General features: G+C 42.4%; 1 protein-coding gene across 8 annotated transcripts in view; it reads left to right on the forward strand.

Moving 5' to 3' along the window:
- The window catches only part of DENND2B (DENN domain containing 2B), a 152,653-nt gene that overhangs the window by 132,505 nt on the left and 2,220 nt on the right, over window positions 1–17,928 (forward strand). For all 8 annotated transcript variants that reach the window (XM_085224173.1, XM_085224170.1, XM_085224174.1 and 5 more), the window contains 4 exons: window positions 1,649–1,797; window positions 15,368–15,545; window positions 16,503–16,544; window positions 17,493–17,604. In XM_085224173.1, coding sequence (XP_085080299.1) covers window positions 1,649–1,797; window positions 15,368–15,545; window positions 16,503–16,544; window positions 17,493–17,604 — 481 coding nt within the window. The remainder of the gene's footprint in view (window positions 1–1,648; window positions 1,798–15,367; window positions 15,546–16,502; window positions 16,545–17,492; window positions 17,605–17,928) is intronic.

The raw sequence follows: 17,928 nt of genomic DNA on the forward strand, positions 1-17,928 counted from the left end.
TGTGATGTGAATGTATCTGAGAGCCGTGGATCACCAGCTTCTCTATCCTCTGCTCAAGCATCTGAGCTCTCCCAGAGAACAGTATTGTGATGATTCCAAACAAACAAGCAACTCTTCTGGCTGAGCTTTACTCTGTGTTATGCTAGTACAAACTCGTTATTTAAATGGAATGCACTGTCTTAATTAGGAACAGAATCTTGTCCTTCCATTGTGGCTCCTCTGGCCTAAACAAAGATGATGATTAATTGGGAAGTAGACAGTGTATTTCTTTGTGAAGAGCAGACTGAAGCAGAAGGCTTTGCCAAATAACAGAAAACATCTATGGCATCTAAAGCTGCTGTAAGTTGCATTGCATCCTACACCCCAGCGAGATATTAGTGTTGGAAGTTTTGCAGCAAAATTAGCTCCTCGTGGTTGGGCACTTAAATATGGTTTGAGATTCCAGCCCCAATACTAAGGAATGAAAGTGGGCATCTCAAACATGAACAGTATTACAGCTTAACTGGTAGGAACTGGTTTTGTGTTTGGTATCCTGTGTCTTGCTGCTGCTCATATCCCTAAAACAGTGTGTCTGTGAGGAATTTTGTAAGGACTACTCAACCTTAAACCCGATGCAGCTTGCTAGTGGAATGTGGTCTCATGCATGAAAACATAAAGGAGGTTCAAAGCAGTAACATGATGGTGATTTTTGGACATATGGAAAGAAGGAGATGTATATGTGCTCCTGTTGATACATCTACAGAGATTTCGACACAGCTTTAAGTTGGTCTGCTTTTCCCCTTCCCCTTCTGTTTCTTCAGTTTTCTCAGTAGTTCATCATTTTCTGTGTTGCACTTCATATTTTTATTCCTCTCTTACTCTCTTCTTCATTATATTTTTCTATCTCTTTTCTGTCCTCTGCCTACAAGTTCCACATCTGAGCATGTCAATTGCAGAATAAAAGGAAGATGTAATAAAGGAATCAAGCAAAATGCACTTGAGAAAAGGAAGGAGAGGGTCCGAGGTCATGGATGAAGTATGACAATTAGACTTTAAAGGGATGTCACAAGTCACCATCTAAGACCTTGTCCTGACTCCCAGTTAAGTATGTATATATACATATATATACACGTTTGTACGTGTGTTTATGACAACAAAAGGATTAAACACCAGCTAGTGACTTGTGCATTACAAAGGAGGAAAGATGAAGTAAATTGGGATTAAACTTGGCACGACGCTTAAGATCAGTCCCTGGCTCCCATCTAGATGTGAATTTGAATTGCAAGCCAAGTTGATACCAAATATACTTTGTCTTTATGACTTTTTTAACCCTGCAAGCTTCCAGTTCTTTTTTGTTACGTACTTAATTCTGCTGACTCAGCCAAGCTTTACATTTCTGGGAGAGTGTTTAGAAGGCAGAATTACACTTCCCTAGGAAATGGTAGTAGATTTAATGCATGTCTGTATTCTGGGAAGAACATGACATGACAGTGAACTGTGCAGTGCACTGTTTCTCTGGAGTGTTATGCCTCCAGACTCAGTTTCCAAAAAAGGATGGGGATTGCTCTTTTTGTCCCCTCAGCAGGCATGCCTGGGCCAGGGTCTGCGTGCCCCTGGGTCTATCAGACCTGACCAGTGACACTGACTGATACCTGTTGAATGTGTTCAGGTCATTGAGCTGCGGCGGCCGATGGACTCGCGTCTGGAACACGTGGACTTTGAATGCCTTTTCAAGTGCCTCAGTGTGCGTCAGATCATCAGGATCTTTGCTTCTCTCCTCTTGGAGCGGCGTGTGATTTTTGTAGCAGACAAACTCAGGTAAGTGACAAAGGCACCTGAATCACAGGCTAGGGCAGTGCTGTCTCCCGATACAAAAAGCTTTAACGTATGTTTAGAATGACTGTCGGATGTGAGAATTCTCTCACTGCAAGGTTTAAATAATTTTACTTCAGCACAAGTTATTTGCATCAGATGGGGAACATGTTTTCTAGCTGATGCTTTCTAGCTCTGCCTGTACAATGGGGATATCAACACATATCTGCTTCACAGTCTACAAGTCTTTTGCACAACATTTCAAAGCAATATAGTCCTAGCGATATTTCATTTCTGTTTTGAAACAAAGTACCCAGAAACAGTGTCAGAGATCCTCACTGGAGAGCTTTGGCCATACAGTGCACCCAGTGGGATGCTGAGAGTTGCTTGGTTTGCTCTGTACAGTACAGACAGTTTGTGATGGGGCTAGGTTTGAAATTCTGCACTATCAAACCAGGCAGTGTGAGCATTAAGAATGCTAATACACTCCTTCCCAACTAGTTAGGCTACTTTATTTAAGTGCTTACACAACCTGAAAATGTCTTCTTTCTGAAACTCCATCTTGGGCTCCTTGCTATGGCCTTTCAACATCTTGTTTCCTTGCCCTATGGTTGCAACATCCCCTCCTTGTTCCCTTTGAGGCATGTGCTCACCCCATAGTGTAAGGAGGGAGAGGGACCAGATCATGGCTCCATGGGACCCTTACCAAGAAAATGGGAGCTCCGTGTAGGCTGCACCTCTACCCTTCAGCAAAGAATCAGCCCTTTTTTGAGTGCTTGTGTATAACCTCTATAGGAAAATGTGGGCATTGTAAAGAAGACTTTCTTTGCTGTAGCCTGACAAATAATAAAACAGCAAATAAAATGAAAGACTGTAATTTATTAGATTCAGAAAAATTTGAGCATCTTTTAAAAGGACGCAGTAGACAGTATGGTTTGTTAAAAACCCAGATGGATCTACCCAAACAACCTCTGTTAAACACTTTATCTGTCCTGACCTTCTCTGAATGACCGCCAGAAATAATAGCTGCACTTAGTGGCCGCCAGTGTATATAATAGCAAAAATACTTTGCATAGTAAAAGCTTTACAACCTTTAGGGGAGAATTCCTTAAAGCTGCAGACTTTTCTCAGGTTATAAAGTTATTTCCTTAGTAGTCCTTTTTGTTGTCTAGAACAACAAGAACATTTTATTTCATCCCTTTCCTTGTCAGTAACCCTTAGTTTGAATGACCATTGGGAATGACTTAATTTCCTATAAACTCCTGTTGAGAACTCTGGAGTTAGTTCAGGGTTTCTGCAGTACCCTAGAAGATTTGTGCGTTACACCAGGAACACTAGGGCAGGTGGCTTTTGAAAATACTCTGATGTACTTCTTCTGAATACTTTCCTACTAAATGCTTAATTACAGAGGAAATGAGAATTGTATGATGCTGATGCCAACTGTTGCACTGCTTTGGAGCTCCTAGTTGTTCCTTGGCAATGTTGTCCTGGTTGGCCAAGTACCCTGAGCCTTGATGTTGGCTCTGGGCAAAGTAGAGTGAGGAAGGTTTGCTGCCCAGGGCACAGAGAGCAGCCATTCCCTGGAGTTTCTCTGGGACAGCTGATCTCATTGATGTCCTCTAATACTTCTTGGCACTGTTCAGAGAAAAGAAACAACTATTAAACCTACTTTGACACACTTGTGGCATCTTGGCCTGGAAAACAGTCATATTGCTGCGCTGAGGCTTACGAGGTCTTATGGTTGCTCCCGCAAGGGACGGAAGCAACCCAGCCTTTATTATGCACTTTGTTTTGTTTCCTCTAACAAGAGTATGACATAATCTGCCCTGGTAGGTAAGGTAGGTAAGATTAAGTCTTGGGAATACTGAGCTCTCCTTGAACCCTTTCACCTGCTCTGTGGCACATAGAAAGAAATACAGCCAGAAATACGGCTCCTCCCTTTCTTTCCTTTCCTCATTTTTCTTTGGTCTGTCTGGGATCCTAAATGCCCCAGGACATAGACTGTTTCTCGCCCTGTGCATGTGCACAGTTATACTTGATATAGAACAGGGCTCTAAGAGTAAAACAAACTAATAATGAGTCCTTTGACAAAGGTCCAGAGAAAGTGACAGTAAGAAGTGGATTTAAATTCAATACTTACCGAGGTTTTCATGGTTTAAATGGGGATGAAGTCTAAAATGAAACACTCTGACTCTGAGCTAATAACTGTCTATCTTGGAACCCTGGCTTGTCTGACATGAATTTTGTTTATAGGCATCATGGCTGAAACTGAAGGAGTTTACCAGTAATGTGGAAAAAAAAAAAAAAAAAAGAAATGAAATATCTTACAGGTCCGGTCTGTGGGCCCAAAGTAACAGAGCAGGAAATTAAAAAGATTTTACAAGGGTTTGATTTCCGCATGTACCCAAAAAGCAGCTTAGAAATAAATGATGGAGTTCAGGCTTCAAACAATGAGATGCAATGGGTTTTTATGGCTGCCTAGTTAACAGGTCTCCAAGCAATAAATGACTTCACACATTATACAGGTTTCAGAAAGTCATGCCTAGCAAAGTGAGATTCATTCAATAACTTGTTATTTATGGTTCTTGTGCTGCCCAGAGTGTGAAAACTTAGAGTCCTTAATCTTTACTGAGAAGAGGTTGCCATCTTTCAATACAGAAAGTGATGCTACCAGAATAAGGAAACAACAGTAAGGTTTGAATGACAAGCCTGTGAGTTAGCCTTGGTTAGTTGTGCATGTGTACAGTTAGTTGGGTTTGTTGATTTGTTTTCCTCAATAGGCTGCTTGTGCATTTTTTTTTTTTCTACTTGAAACTGAGTGAATAAATCCCTGCAACTATTTGCTCACTCTCAAAAATTTGTCTGAATCTGCCAGTGGCCTTTCAATATTTTGCTTTCCATGAACCGTCAGGAAGACAACAGAGAAATAAAGGCAATAAGAGAGAAATCTGGAAGAATAAGCCAGGAAAAGGAAACAACACTCCAGTTCCTCAAACATCTGCTAAGAGTACAGCTGAGATGTATGTTCCACCATATTTCCAATCCCTGTCCCAGCTGGAATCCTCTTTTTATGTTCTTGCCTGTTGTATTCTGCCAGTTCACTCCATTCTTGAATAATCCCACGATGCTGCCAGCTGCAAAGGGAGAGTTTATCTAGTGCAGTCCTTTGGGGTTTACAAAATGAGGCAGCAGATACAAAATCAGGGGCTTCCTGGGCACAGTGGACATTGGTGTTACTGCAGACACAAAGGTAGCAACAGAAAATAAATAGAACACAAACACTGGAGGAAAAACATTACTCTGCTTGTTTTAGTTTTGTGCCAGGGAAAAAACTGCAGGCATGTTTACTGCTGGGTAGGGTATCCACGCCTGTGAGAACAGGTCTGTTGGCTTTTCCCCTGACTGCCTGAACAGAGGGAAAGGAAGGGCTTGGACATCTCAGCGTCCCTTTGTTATAATCTCATTTTTTATACATAAATTAGTGTGTCTGGATGAGGTTTTTGCTGTGGATTGAAATCCAGAAGTATTTCTTTCAGTGGAAAGCTGTAGAGGCTGTGAAAGGTATCTATAGAGTCCGTGCTCTTGCAGGAGACAAAGCAAGTTCTTACTGTTGTCATTATTTGTTTTCCCAAGATATTTCAGCTACTTTGCAGTGATGAATGAGTATGAGCCTCAAGGAAAGTTGCTATAGAAAGACATGGGTTTTATGCTCCCCCATCATATAGATGAGCTCAAAAATGTACCCTAAGGAAAATGCATTTATGTAAGCATTGCCAGGCTAAGGCAGTCTCTTCTCTGGCCTCTCTTGTTAGTTCCTGCCCCAGGCCATGCCCTCCTTCACCCAGAAGGCTGCGCCAGCTCAGGCACAGTAGAGATTATTCATTTTGCAGTTTCTCCAAGCCAGTTGGGCCTCTCAGCCTGGTTGCAGTGAGAATTCTCATGCTGGGTTAGGAGCAGGGCAGGGAGCTGGAGCTGGGCAGCAGGGGTGGGCTAGATGCACTTCAGGCTGGTGTGAGACAGGTGAGTTTACAGTATCTCAGGCACTCCATAAATAAGCCCACAAGTTTTACACATGTACAAGAGAAGCTTGAGTGAACAAAGATAAGGAAATAATGGTTGTTGTGACACGAACTTCAGTGCAGCTTCCGCCTCTGCACATCAGTGTCTTCCTCCCTTAGGGATGACTGCAGATGACTCCATCTTTCCCAGAAGAGATTTTCTGTTTCTCTGTCCCTCTGTCTGCTCTCATCCCCTCAGCCATATGGGGCAACCTGGTGTGGCACAGACCAGCAGTCTGTCACCTGGTGGGCCACAGCCCCAGACAACCCTCCTCTGCAGCACTCACCCCACAAAGCCAAGAGGCACTGCTGTGGGAAGAAGCTAGGCACTTATGAGGTGGGAGAACTTAACAGCTATTAAGGGTAAAAACCTCTGTGTCTCCTCCTGAAATACTGGGGACTTCCAGGAGGAATCTATTCCAGCATAAGTGGAAAGTTCAGGTAGGTCTCAGACCTGACCAAAGGTCAGACTCCAGCCAGAAAAACTGACTAATTCAGATCAGAAGCATAAATACGTAAATACTTGCAGGAAATCACCCCACAGGCATGTCTCTGTTAACTTTGAGGAGCAAAAATGGAGCAGAGTGTACTTGTACACAAGTGCAAAGGCTTTCATAATAAACAATGGTATTTTCCTAATCTCACGGACGGAGATGGTTTAGGACTGTCCTTGTTGTGTACAGAGAGTACTGAGGCTTGTCCTCCTATTTGAATCTGTTGGCTTGGAAGCCATGAGCTCACGCTAGGAAGCAGTACTTTTAGCAGTTATATGGCAGCCTGATCACAGTCTCCCATTGCCTACCTAGAAAAACTATATTAGAGATGCTTTTGATCTTGTAGCTCAAGTTGTGCAAATTCAATTAGAAGATGTGGCAATGTTTACTTAGTAGAAAGAGTGAACTTATTTCTCAGCTCGGTAGTGAGGTCAAAAGGCAAAGAAAGAATAGCTAAAATTTTGGGCAGATTAATAACGTGGAGGCTCATTTCCTATTTCTTCTTATTGTCATGTAATAAAAGTAGGATACAATTCTTACAAGGTAATCATGGTAGTGAGGCCTTACTCGGCTCATGTGCTTGCTGCTCCTTTCCAGTAGCTGCTATATCATAAAACTTGTAAAATCTGCCAGCCTGCAGGTTAAAAGGTAGAAATGCGTGTTGAGACAAAGAGGCAAAGTGTGCTCAGCAAACAGATCGTGAACTTTGGCCAGTAATAAAATTTCCTTTTACTTCCCATATCACAACAAAACTCCACAAAAAACAGTGCACGGAACTTGACAGCAAATGCTTGCCAGAAACCTTTTTTTTTTTTTTTTTTGAGGAAGAGTTTACTGTGTCCAATCTCTATGTGATCTGTACCTTTTCTTAGGACAGGATGCAGAAGATCCAGCTGTGTACTCTTTTGTTCACATCTGGCACAGCCCTTTATTGATCTAGAAGTTCAACTTTTTGTCTCAAGCAAAAGTTTTTCCCCCATTATCCACTGTTCATCGAAGAAATATTTAGAGATACAATCCATGGAACCTGCTGGAGTGTGCAGTAGATTGTAGATCTTCTATCTCAAGTCAGGAGGACTATGAGTGTCATTTCCTCTAGGATGTTTTATCCAAAAAGCATGAAGTGCTTTCTGAAGATGATTGGGATTATTGTGCTGTCTGACATGCTGAACACAAACTGGGAAATTTCTTTCACTAATTCCTGCAGTGAAAGGAATCGTCACATGTATGATTACCCCATATGTAATCATGCCCAATATGAAGAATTTATTCTACAGCAAGAACGTCAATTTCTGATATAAGTAACTAGAGAGATTTTCCATTTCCTTCAGACTTTCTTTCACACCTGGTGAATGCAGTTAGGATGCACAGAGTGCATAGAGTGCCTTCTGCATAGAGTTGCTGCTACTGTAAAATATTTGGTTTGGAAGACAAGAAAGCATCTGTCCATTTTTCCTGAAAAGAAGGAGTAATAGAATTACAGAGTCAGTAAGTTTGGAAAAGACCTCTAAGATCACCTCTAAAATGCAGGACCTGGCACTTGGACTTGTTGAACTTCACAGCGTTGGCCTCAGCCCATCAATCAACCTGTCCAGATCAATCTGTAGAGCCTACCTACCCTCAGGCACATCAGTACTTCCTGCCAACTTGGTGTCATCTGCAAACTTACTGAGGGTGTATTCTATTCCTTCACCCAAAGGAGGAAAGTTGGATGTTGATCAGAGGTGCAGTATAACTGTGTGCTTTAAGCCTCATGTCATGACTCTTAGCTTAATTCCTTCTTACATGTTTGCTTTAAAAAAACAAATCACAATGCACAACATTACTCTGGCTTTTACAAGCAATACACACTCAGCTTTCCTTGTAATAGGTGCAAATGGATCTCATTCTAAATGTCTCGTTGATTATTCTAGAGAAAGGTCAGATGTAGCAACAGACACCTGTACTGGCCTGACAAGAACTGCTCTTAACTCCCTCTGAACAGTGCTTCCCACAGGCACAGGGCCATGTCAGACAGCAAGAGAGCTGCCAAGGCTGCAGCAGGAACGTCCTCGTCCCCATGTACCACTATGGGGGTGGGCCTTTTGTAAGGGGGTTCTGCCATGAGGAATTCTGTCTGGAGGAGAATCTAATTATTTAAATAAAGTTAAATTAAACCATTAAGAGTTAATAAATACATTAATAATATATTAAGATGTATTGACTCATTCAGAAATTACAGTGCCTCCTTCCAAAGTACCATATAAAGGCTTGAAGGATTCTCTGTAGCTTGCTCAAGGGCCTCTAGACAAGGACAAAATATTCAAATCTCAGATGCTGAAAGATTCCTTGCTGACAGAGACAACTGTACAGCCATTCACACAGTTCTCTTTCCATAGCATCAGGTACTCTTGGTTTGAAGCAGCTGTCACATCTTGTCTGTGTATTTGTGGACAGATCTAATGAAAACAGAAGTGGAAAAATAAAAGATATTTTAGGCTTCATTTCAGTATAGTGAAAGTATATTAAGACTGAACCTTCTGCCCAAGTACTCTGTTGAATTAAAATCTAAAGCAGTATTTTGCCTGTTCCATTATGCTTGGTTTTCAGTTGGTAAAACCAGTGAACTAGCTGTAATTCCTACTGCTCTGCAATCATTAGAAATAATTTTTCTATCGGTGCTCACATAGGTTACTGTGTTAGAATTGATCTGCATTTGTTTCAAGCAGCAAAAAGTTGAACTTCTGGTGTTTGTTTCAATTGTAATTTTTTGTCTCTTGCATACAGGTGCCTATAATCGTAGTGGCAGAAACTTGTCTTTTCAAATGGCAAATTTTTCCTGATAGATACTGTGCTAGCTTATCAGCGAGCTGTGCGTAGCGTAGGGGCATGGTGCAAGGTGGTTGAAGTGTAAGCACATGGATTATAGCTGATTTTTGTCTACATCTTGAGACAGCTTCTATTTTGCAAGCTCAGACAAGCCTCTATTGTGCAAGCTCAGTCCTACTGGAAACCAACCTCCCCCTATGCTGTTTCAGTCTTTCTCACAGCATCTGTAGTATTAAAAGAAGAAGGGCAGATGTCATTAAGCAGCATCACTGTCCCTACATCTCAAAGAAGCAGTGAGGAGGGACAAGTTTTGCAGTGGCCTGATAATTTGTCCCCATGTGCATGACATATCCAGGTTCACATTAAATTGTTTTCCTTGCATCGTTCAGCCCAGCAACTCACTGTTCCATCCCTTAGTTTTGAATGCTGGTCTCTTTGCCCTCAGTCCATTTCCCTTTTCACCTCCCCATGAGGCTAATTTTACCTTCCTTTCCCTTCCTTTTTCCTCTATCAGCCAAGCCTCCCATTTCTTTGTGTAGCCCAGGGCTACAATGGAAAAGAATCTTCTGCTTAGCCTGAGCAATTTCTGAAGAAATTAGCAGCTAGAAAAGTCTCTTTTAAGTATGCACAAAAATTTTTTTCTAAGATGGCTTCTAGTATGGCAGAATGTCCTTGTGTTTACATCTCAGTAGTCCTTGGCACACATATTATCCCCTCCTGTCAGCCTCCAAGCTCTTGCCACCAAAGCATGCAACCTTTTCACGTAAAAGTTCATCACAGCTTGGATTGGGTAAATGAGAATCATTTCACAAAAGTACATTTTACATAGTGAAATAATGGCCTTTTTAATCTGGCTGTGTTCCTGGACACCACCTGACCTAACATCAGGCCCATGGGTTGGATCAGTTGTCCTCCTGAGGTCCCTTCCCACCTCAATTATTTCATGGTTCTGTATCACTTTGCATGAAATGGAAAAACAAAGTGTTATCCAGAGGCAGATGGTTAAAAATGTCAGTGACAAGAAGTTAAATTTTGAATCCTGATCACATGAACATAGTGCCAATCAGAAGAAAGCAGTGCTACAAATAGGCAGATCTCCTGGGCCCTCAGTAATTGCAGGCCTTACGCATGTACACGTAGAGGCATCCTTTAATCTCTAATAAGTAGTGGGTTACCTGTGACAGCTTCACTTCTCAAACGTTTCTATTTCAGCTTGGCTTTAGTATTGAGTTACAAGCACAAAGGTATTTCTTGCTTCATATTTTTCCTGCCCAGAAGGTTGTCCCATAGACTTCCTGCAATCATCTTCTGTCATGCCCCCCCAGCTTCTCCTGCATCTGACGCTGTGCCTCTGAATGAAGCTTTTGTTCACTGTGCCTGTTTACACATACCCATTCCTGACTCGAGGCATTTTTTCACGGCCACAGCCGCACAGCCAGATTGCTCCATCATCGCATTCTCTTCTGTAGCTACAGCACACGATTTTGTTTTGAAATGTTAATGGGGCAGATCTAGCTAAAAAGCTGCAAAAAACACTTCATTTTGTTTGAGTCAGAAGAGGGGAAATCCAGCTCTTTTCCCGACTTTTAAACAGCTTGGATTGGGTAAATGAGAACTAAGCAGTAATAATTTTGCATATGTAGCTCGCCTGACTATTTCACCAAAGTTAGAAAACTGTAAATTTTCTGCACTGCTGTATCAGTGACTTGTTCTTGAATTCTCCTGAAATGTGTCCTTGCCTGGCCTATTCGGTGGGTAGGTGGTGGTACCTGGGTTGCTGAAACACAGGAACTCAAACACAACTCTGGAACTGAAGCACAAGCCACAGACTGGGGGCTTTGAGTATGTGCAGCTACAGAACAAGGGTTCTGGGGGCCAAGGGGTGCACTGGAGCAGAGCAGCCACACTGGGGAGCAGAAGGAAAGCAGTAACATCTCCCTATCATCACCCAGCTCTTCAGGCAGCCCAGAGGTTTTCAAGGGCTTCCTTTAAAAGCAGGAATGCTGCAAGGGGAGATGTCAGCAAAAATGCTGCAATATGGACACTGTCCCTCATGATACTGATATATTTTGATTTATGCCTTGCCTCTTATGCTGTTCCTTAGGCTTATCCACCTGAGTGAAACTGCTGCTGTTGTTTAGTCCTATCCACTGAGAGAAATTGTTCCTTTTCCAGTGTTTAGCTGTGCATTACATCTGGTGCAATGCAGTTCTGCTCCCAAGGCTGCCTGCCCAGCGACAGGAATTCCACAGCTCATATCTCATCCAAACTGCAGCAATCTGCTACAATTGTCACTGCCATGTTCTCTTTACGTGATGCCTTTCTAGCTTTTTGCTTTGTCCTTCCCCTCTGCCTCTGCAGACTGTGTGTGGTGAAGGAGGATGGCCAAATTCTTGGCCTTGCGGTCTTTTCCCAGAACTCTTTACAGAGTTCTCCACAAAGCTTTCAGATCATTGCAGAGTTGTTGCAGACTTTGCTCTCTCTCAGAGACTGGGGTTAAGCCAAAGTCTGGGGAGGTGTTGAGGGGTGCAAAAGGGAAGTATCAGGTGGATAGTTTTGCCATGGAGTTCACCAGTGGCACAAGGACAGGAGCTACTACAGAAAAGCACTGCCATGACCTGTCACAAGACACAGGGGTGTGCAACACCCACCTGCGTTGAGGTGTTACACCTGGGGAGGACAAGGCCTCCAGGCTCCAATCATAGAAGGGAGGAAGATCTCCCAGGCAGATGGGGGGATGAGGGTCAGAAGGGCAACTCGGCCAGCTGTAGCTTGGATTATGAACATGCTACAATAGCAGATGAAAGAGTTCAGCAAATATGGACAGAGTAACATAATTAAGTCAGCAGGAAGAAATGAGAATCATGAAAAGGCTGTAGACAAGTAAACGCAGGCAGTAGAAAGTCTTCTTTGTGAATTTACGTTTTTATATTCATTTATCCATTTGAAGAAATGGAGGGGCCAAACTGGTGCATGGTTCAGAGTATCTGCCTAGATCTGGCCCAGCCCTGTGGTAATGGAGCTGCTGTGTGACTTGGCCTCACGTGGAAGGGATGGTCTCCCCTCTGCTTCTGGCACAGTAGCTTGCTTGTCCCAGGGGAGAGGAAGAGGAGGAGACAAGGGTCTTCTCTCGTGCCTTTCGTAAGTGCAAGTGCCAAAGCTTGTGGAGATGCACGAGGGTAGCAGAGTCTGGTCCAGCAAATGGAGGCACTGCAGTCATGGACTTAGGAGGAGCTTAGGGTGTAAGGCTCCCTCAGACCTCTGAGGAACTGTAGGTGGTGGATGGAAGAGTAGGAGGGAATACAGTCTTTGGCTGTTAGAATAAAGGAAAGAGAGTTGTCAAGTGTATGTGTGGAATATTTCCAGTATGAGTAGTATGTGTAACTGAATATGACTAATATTTTGTGAGAGTTGATGATTTGCAGCACACAAAGAGCTCTGGTCTTTTGAAGCAGGCACATGCAGAACTGGCACTGGCACTGGCAGTGCTTCCTGCAGCATAAGCACAGCATCCGTTTGCTGTTCAACAGCAGCTGTGTTTATGAGAAAATGATGATTATTCTATAGTAATATCCTTATGACTACTTTTTAAAATAGCCTGGATTTGGGGGTATTTGTTGAACTGACCTGGAAGTTAATTACCTTTATTCTATTAATGGTCAAAGTTGAGTGAACTTAATTTGCTTTTGACATGGGTGCTAACCATGTCCAGCAGCAGTCCTCACAATTCAGCTGAGTCATGGCCATGACTCTGAAACTCTTGTACCTCAGCTCTTGGTCTGAGCGGGTCTCCACAACCACGAATGCAACAGGGAAAACTTCTGTTTGCTACCGTGGGAAAATGATTTGTAAAACAAAGTACCACAGAAAAGGAGAAGTCAACTTTGAGTGGAGAAGATCACATCAGTTCTTCAGTAGTTGCTTTGATGATGACATAGCCATTGCATATCTGAAAAGATTCATCAGGTTCCAAAGTTGCAACGGAAAAATGTCACTAATTTCCTATCGTTACTGATAGACTCATGCATTAATAACACTGCATGACATCATGTCAGTACTTTCATCTTCATCAAGACTGCCTTGGTCTATTAAAAATGAGAATATTCTGAAAATATTCTGTGATCATTCTGTTGCTTTACTTTGTGTGCTTCACACACCTTGGAGAAAATAAACCATCTTATTTACTTCATGTTTCTCGTCAGCAAGAACAGTTGGAGCAGTGCATGTGTTGCACAGCTTGAAAGGAAAAAGTGGAGTGGACTTGTTTCCAGGTTAGGGCTTTATTTTTATTTTCATTTACTGAATATGCTTTTGAGAGAATTGGAACTGTATGGCAGAGTTTTAAAGTTCTCTTATGGCTGTCATTTCTGAAGGTGACCTTACAGAATGTTAAAACCTCACACTGAAGTGGGAGATGTGTATCCTTTCTAATGGGGACTCCTTCCAGCTATGGAAGGATGCTTTGTACACGTAAGAATGTACACAGATGTACACGGATGCTTTGTACGTGTAAGAATTTGGTTCCATGGGTCTTCCAGGCCTCCCAGCCTCAGCACAAGGGACAGGAGTATGCTCTTCTAGGGGCTTGGGGCTCACAGTGAGTGTTTTCTGCATAGTCAGCCTGAGATGTCTCACAGGAAACCATTTTCTAGGACTGAATTTTGCCAAACGGATGTGCAGAACCCTACCAGGCACAGGAGGAGCTGACAAGGGCAGCACGATGCCATGGAGCAGGGTGCTGCCACGTGCTGTGCTCAGCTGCTCCCGGCCCCATCCGTCCCCCTGGGAGAGCTCTGAAGGAGAACCCAGTGTCCTCCCCTGGCGTGGGAATAGCACTCAGAGAGGATGCAGGGGCTGATTTACGTCACGGCACTGCGTGTAAAGCAGCAAGTTACAAAAGGGCATTCTATAGAAAGGAGAAAAATATTAACTGAATGTTAGAAGAATGTTTGTCTTCCTGCTTTTTAGCTCGACATGGCTCTTTTTTTAGTCAGTCGCGTAAGAAGACCAAATTGGATGCAGTTAAAAATGCGACAGCATCATTAAAACCAGTTTGAGAATTGTGCTGGGGGCCTACACTGCGCCCCACAGCTCTTCTGAAGAACATAGCATTATGTTGCTATCACCCACACTCGTAGGACCAAAGCATGAGTCAATGGCAGCACCCTGCATGCTCTAAAATGATGTATTTCTCTAACTTTCTGATTTTTCATAGAATCATAGAATGGCCTGGATTGAAAAGCACCATAGTGATCATCCAGTTTCAACCTCCCTGCTATGTGCAGGGCCTGTTTCAGGCTACATAAGTTATGAAAACACACTGTAATTGACAGATCTTTAATTAAGTATCAAATAAATTAAACAAACCAGCACACAACAGGCTAAAAAGGCATGCATTTACTGCTCCCCAAACTTCTCTCTTCCTCTTCTAATTCTCACTTTTCCCCTTCAGCAATCTTCAAAAGTTAATCACTGACAGGAACAAACAGGCAAAGCCTTTCTCTTGGCCCTGGCATAATCCATAACCAGAAATGCTTCTGAGAGCTATTCCAGTGGAAGTCTGATGCCCCCTAAAGTTTCCAGTAAGACTTGCACTGAAGAAATCGACGTTTCCCCTCAGCATTCTCAAGCAACAACAGCTCTGAAGTTATTAGTTATTTATAGTTCTTTGTGGCTACATTAAGCACAGCAGAAGTTTGCACTGTGAGAAAATTAGCTCGGTCATGCTGGGCTGGGTAACAGTCCAAATTTCTGTCATCCACTGCCTGCAAGGAGATGTTGTAATGCAGCCCAAAATCAAAGCTGTGTAACAGAAAGCATGCCTTTATTCCCCTGCTGCTCAAACTGGCGCAGTAATGAGGCTCCTTTATTTTTAATGTTTGGAAACCATGTGACTGTAAAAGGGAATTGGGTTCAGTAGTGGAGGGATGGTGTATGATGTAAATTTTCCACGAATGGTACGAAGCCTCAACTTCATGGGTATTTCAGAGCACTTTTTTTAACAGGGTTAATACCATTATCATGACAGTTGGTCTGAAGTCCATCAAAATGTATTATTATTGTGTGGTTAGTTGTTTTGGTTTTGTTTTTTGTTTGTTTATCTTGTTTTTATCCGATTTAGTCATTTTTCTTTAGCATTTTCAATTTTTATTTTTTTCTTTCACTGTCTCTTGTTTGTTTGTCAGTACTTGACATGAAAACATCCTCTCTCCTCAGCACCCTCTCAAGCTGCTCACACGCCGTGGTGGCCCTGCTGTACCCCTTCTCCTGGCAGCACACCTTCATCCCAGTTCTGCCCTCATCCATGATTGACATTGTGTGCTGCCCTACGCCTTTCCTGGTGGGCCTGCTTTCCAGCTCTCTGCCCAAGCTGAAGGAGCTGCCTGTGGAGGAGGTAAGAGCTGGCACCAGAATTATTTGCCAGGGCTAAAGCTGGCCTGGCCTGGAGAGAGCCTGCTGCTTGCTCCTCGGTCCTGAGGACAGAAAGAAGTGACTGTTGACTGGGGCAACAATTAAGTACAGAGCCAATATTCTGATTTCTTATGTTTATGTTGTACCTGTCACGACAAAATCACAAAATGCAAGCTGCTATGACACTGGCTAATGCTAATGGCAGTTGTGCATGCAGCCATAGGCAGAAGAGAAAATAAAACCTTTAAGGCTTTGGTTTTTTTTTGTTGGTGGGAAGGTAATCTTTAAGACTTTGCTAACACTGTATTGGAAATCAAATGAGAGTTGCAATTCATCAGTTGTTCCAGTAAAAACACCACCAAAATCTTCAAGGCCACACACTTCTTTCTTACTCCTACTGCTTTCCTGTCATTTTCCTATGATTTTTTTTTGTGTGTGTGTGTTCATTTACAAGGCTCTCTGTGCTTCAGGCTTTTGTAAGTCTCTGCTGTTTTCCTCCCACGTCCTAACATTGCTCTCCCACATCCCAGCTCCTTCTCACAGCTTACTGCTCCATTAGCATTGGCATGTCACACTCTTGCCCTCCAGAAGCCCCGCTGTCTCAGGCAGCACCATTTTCTTTAACCCAGTCCCTGAGATACTTTTCAATCACTCATTAGCAAAAATTAATAACATGCTAAGGTGTAAAACAAAAAAAGTCTGCCTAACTCTTTTAATTTTTGTACATATTTACAGATCTATGTTAAATCAGACTTTAGTTCTACAAAAAGAACTTCATCTTCCTCTTTTATAACCTCCTTTATGACTCTTTTCACAGTAGGAATTTGATTTGTGATGAGGCTTGGGATCATTCAGACGATCCTTCTCCATTAGAAAGCAGACTAAATGAATGTTTTCTATCTCTTACGATATATTCCACCATCATGTTTTCTTTCTTCAGGCTCTGATGGTTAACCTGGGATCAGATCGATTCATCAGACAGGTAAAGTACACCTTGAAATGTTGCCACATACTTTAGCAACCTATTTAGTTTTATCATACTAGGTTGCTTGCTTTTAAATCATAGATGCCCATATGCAATGGGCAAGACACTAGCAAAAAAGAGCTCATTTTCTGTTTCACCTGAAATTAGCACCAGTGTCTTCAGGTGCGTGAAAGGGATTGCAGCTGCTAAAGAAACCAATAACTGTATTGGCAGTGCAAAGAAAACAATCAACAATAGCATCATGTAAGCAAGAAAACTCACTGTTCGAGGTGAAAAGGACAAAGATTGCAAAGAAGAGAACTCTCTGAGTGAGAGAGGGAGCATGGAGAATGGCTGAGTGTGCTGGGAGAAGGGTTGTGAACAGGCAGATAGAAATGTACCACTTGGTAATTTCAGAAGTATCCACCAGTAGGCAAGGTGGGTAAATTTTCTTGTAAGGTTCCCTGGAAAATATGACTGTGAATATTCCTATGAATATTCCAATGTGTGCTCACTCTTGCTGAACAAGCATTAAATAAATGAAGGGAGCAATGGGGCAAAAGCCCAGAAAATAAGATGTGCTAGGACATAAGTAAAAGCAATTACTGAGAACTGAAGTTAAATAAAAGCAACTAGAGCAGCTGTGTGAGCATGTGGCTGTTCTTTGCATGATGTGTATTCAGTGAAACAACTATTTGGACTCTGTCATGTGAAGAGCTGATTCTGAGCATACAGATCTTTACCTCGCTCTTCGGATTATCTTTTCTGGCTTCAATCTCATTAAGAGTGACAAGAAATGTTTAGAAATACATGATAGCTGCACACAGGTTTTTATTATTATTTCATTTGTGTAGGCATGACAGCAGCTGATGCAAAATGCTTTTCTTCTGAACCTTAAACTGTGCAAAATTAATTAGTTGCTGCACAAGATGAATGTGATTTAAGGATGTTTTCTTCCTCTGTCAGATGGATGATGAAGACACACTATTACCTAGAAAGTTGCAAGCTGCTCTGGAGCAGGCTCTAGAGAGAAAGAATGAACTGATAAATCAAGACTCAGATAGTGATTCAGATGATGGTAAGCTCATTTGGAAACTCATAAACAGCCACGTAGGTAACTATTCTTAGTTTCAACCCAGGAAAAAGAAAGAGGGACCTCCAGTACTCAGATACAATTTGCAGTATCAAAGACAGTCTCTCAATGCACAAGGAATGGGGCTGATACCATCAACACATAGCAATACATTATCAGCATTCTATTTTGATATCTTTGTAAGTGATACATACTTCCATGAGTAGACTTAAGCCTTTAATCAAACAGAGGTTGTACTTAACTTGGCTCTGATTCAATCCAGAATAACTATATGTGCTGAGGGGTGAGTCTCTTGTTGGCTCGGTATCT

This window comes from Meleagris gallopavo, chromosome 5 (assembly GCF_905368555.1).
Source record: "Meleagris gallopavo chromosome 5, MGAL_WU_HG_1.1, whole genome shotgun sequence".
NCBI classification, from domain to species: domain Eukaryota; kingdom Metazoa; phylum Chordata; class Aves; order Galliformes; family Phasianidae; genus Meleagris; species Meleagris gallopavo.